Genomic DNA, 2,752 nt, shown 5'->3' on the forward strand with positions numbered 1-2,752 from the left:
TTTCGCGCTAGTACTTTTACAAGTATGCCCCTGGGCGTTATTTCCGAGGAAGATCCTTTGGTTCTCTTTTGCTCCCGCCTATTATTGTGAGCTGGTAGATGATATCTGACAAAATTACCCCTCTATTCAGCGGTTATAAGTAATCTCCTCAAGCTTCGCCCCTGAGTTTGGATCGTCTTCCTCTTCCTACCACTGGAGTCCAGTATCATTCCCGAGCCTTTACTTTCGCATTGCTAGCTTCGTGCTCGACCCTTTTTTCTTTCCTTCCCTTTCTTTTCTCATGGCGTCCCCCTCTTTTCTTTCTTCTTTGGCGGCGTTGTACTACCCTGGATCATCCACTTTCGATGAATTGGATCGGGATGATCTGCGCTATACCTACAGAGTTGAGGATAACGTACAAGTGGTTATCCCCACTGGAATACATCAATTCTTCAATCCTCCTGCTGGCTCTAGCACCTTCTTCAAAGAGCAGTTTGTGGCGGATCTTCGTCTTCCTCTCCACCCTTTCTTTTCCGACATATGTCGCTACTTTTGGATTCCCCTGGGACAATTAACACCCAACTCTATAAGGATCCTCTATGGCTTTGTAGTGCTATGTGATGTGTGTGAACTATCCTGGTCCGCCCACTTATTCCATTGCTTCTTCACCCTTCAGCGCCAAGAAGAAGGCACATTCCGTTTTCAGCCCCGTCTTCGAACTACTTTTTTCTCATCCCCACCGCCTTCCGACCCGAGCTGGAGGAATAAATTTTTCTTCATTAGCTTTCCTCACGAGGTGGAGTGGCCCTTGCGATGGCAACAGTCACTTCCTCCATCTCCCGAATTAGGGGAATTTCATCTTGACTCTTCTTATATAGAAGCCTCGTCTCGTTTGGTCGGCTGGCAATTGAACTTAACGCGTCTACTATTTGAGGAGGAATTGTTGTCCTATTTTCGCCTGAGTTATCTCACCCTTGAGACGCCTCGCTCTCTGGGTAAGCCTTTCTTTCCGTTCTGTTATCACTTCCTGGGCACTTTATTTTCTATACAGCAACTAATTTCACACTTTATCCTGTGCAGCTAAAATCTTAACCCGCGCGCTTCAGAGGTTCAGCCTCTTCCTCTGAGCGATATGGAAATAATGAGGTGTGCCCGAGTTATCTTGCAGAGAAGAGCCCTCCCCCACTCATCTTCGGCTTCAATCGGTGGGGCTTCCCCGGTCAATCCTCCACTCCAACTTGCTCGACGAGGGTCTTCTGGTGTCCGACCTGCTCCCTTGGCTTGTCCTACTCTCCCGCGTACTGTGCGTCCACCTCGGCCCGCTACACCTGTTACTCCCCGGGCTGTGAATGTTGTTCATCCTCGACCTTCCACACCTGCTAATCCCCGGGCTGCAACTACTGCTCATCCTAGGCCTACTACATCCACCCGACCTGTCACCCCACTTGAATCTGTTAATCCTTCTCGACCGACTTACATCCCTGGTCACGGCCTCGGTCAATGGTTCGCCAATATTCCCCCTGCAAGTCTTGCCTGCAGAAAAGCCTATCAAGCTGTTTGTCGGGCTCGTACTGGCAATGATCGTGCGGCTCGTGACATCCCTTCTTCCTCTAGGCGCACGGCTCGGTTGTCGTCCGACGATTCTGACTCGAATAACCAGCCATTGTCTCAGAGACCTCGACGCCGAGCTCCTCCTTCGATGCCAAACTTGGGTCCTTCTGTTATCCCCTCTCCTTCATCCCCAGTTCCACCTCCTACCTCGCAACAACATCAGAGCACCGAGACCAGCGCCAAGAAGAAGGCACATTCCGTTTTCAGCCCCGTCTTCGAACTACTTTTTTCTCATCCCCACCGCCTTCCAACCCGAGCTGGAGGAATAAATTTTTCTTCATTAGCTTTCCTCACGAGGTGGAGTGGCCCTTGCGATGGCAACAGTCACTTCCTCCATCTCCCGAATTAGGAGAATTTCATCTTGACTCTTCTTACATAGAAGCCTCGTCTCGTTTGGCCGGCTGGCAATTGAACTTAACGCGTCTACTATTTGAGGAGGAATTGTTGTCCTATTTTCACCTGAGTTATCTGACCCTTGAGATGCCTCGCTCCCTGGGTAAGCCTTTCTTTCCGTTCTGTTATCACTTCCTGGGCACTTTATTTTCTATACAGCAACTAATTTCACACTTTATCCTGTGCAGCTGAAATCTTAACCAGCGCGCTTCGGAGGTTCAGCTTCTTCCTCTGAGCGATATGGAAATAATGAGGCGTGCCCGAGTTATCTTGCAGAGAAGATCCCTCCCCCACTCATCTTCGGCTTCAATCGGTGGGGCTTCCCCTGTCAATCCTCCACTCCGACCTGCTCGACGAGGGTCTTCTGGTGTCCGACCTGCTCCCTTGGCTCGTCCTACTCTCCCGCGTACTGTGCGTCCACCTCGGCCCGCTACACCTGTTACTCCCCGGGCTGTGAATGTTGTTCATCCTCGACCTTCCACACCTGCTAATCCTCGGGCTGCAACTACTGTTCATCCTAGGCCTACTACATCCACCCGACCTGTCACCCCACTTGAATCTGTTAATCCTTCTCGACCGACTTACATCCCTGGTCGCGACCTCGGTCAATGGTTCGCCAATATCCCCCCTGCAAGTCTTGCCTGCAGAAAAGCCTATCAAGCTGTTCGTCGGGCTCGTACTGCCAATGATCGTGCGGCTCGTGACGTCCCTTCTTCCTCTAGGCGCACGGCTCGGTTGTCGTCCGACGATTCTGACTCGAATGACCAGC

The 2,752-nt window shown here is 51.1% G+C and overlaps 1 protein-coding gene across 1 annotated transcript; it reads left to right on the forward strand.

The window, feature by feature from the left end:
* Window positions 1-1,111: 1,111 nt before the first annotated feature.
* Window positions 1,112-1,939, forward strand: LOC122050217 (ESX-1 secretion-associated protein EspI-like). The gene has a single exon (XM_042611144.1). It carries the CDS (start codon window positions 1,112-1,114, stop codon window positions 1,937-1,939), a length of 828 nt encoding a protein of 275 aa, XP_042467078.1.
* Window positions 1,940-2,752: the final 813 nt, after the last annotated feature.

This window comes from Zingiber officinale, chromosome 3A (assembly GCF_018446385.1).
Source record: "Zingiber officinale cultivar Zhangliang chromosome 3A, Zo_v1.1, whole genome shotgun sequence".
Taxonomy (NCBI): domain Eukaryota; kingdom Viridiplantae; phylum Streptophyta; class Magnoliopsida; order Zingiberales; family Zingiberaceae; genus Zingiber; species Zingiber officinale.

What these genes read in the sequence shown, in the direction of transcription:
- LOC122050217 (XM_042611144.1), top strand. Translation starts at nt 1,112, where the DNA reads ATGGAAATAATGAGGTGTGCCCGAGTTATCTTGCAGAGAAGAGCCCTC.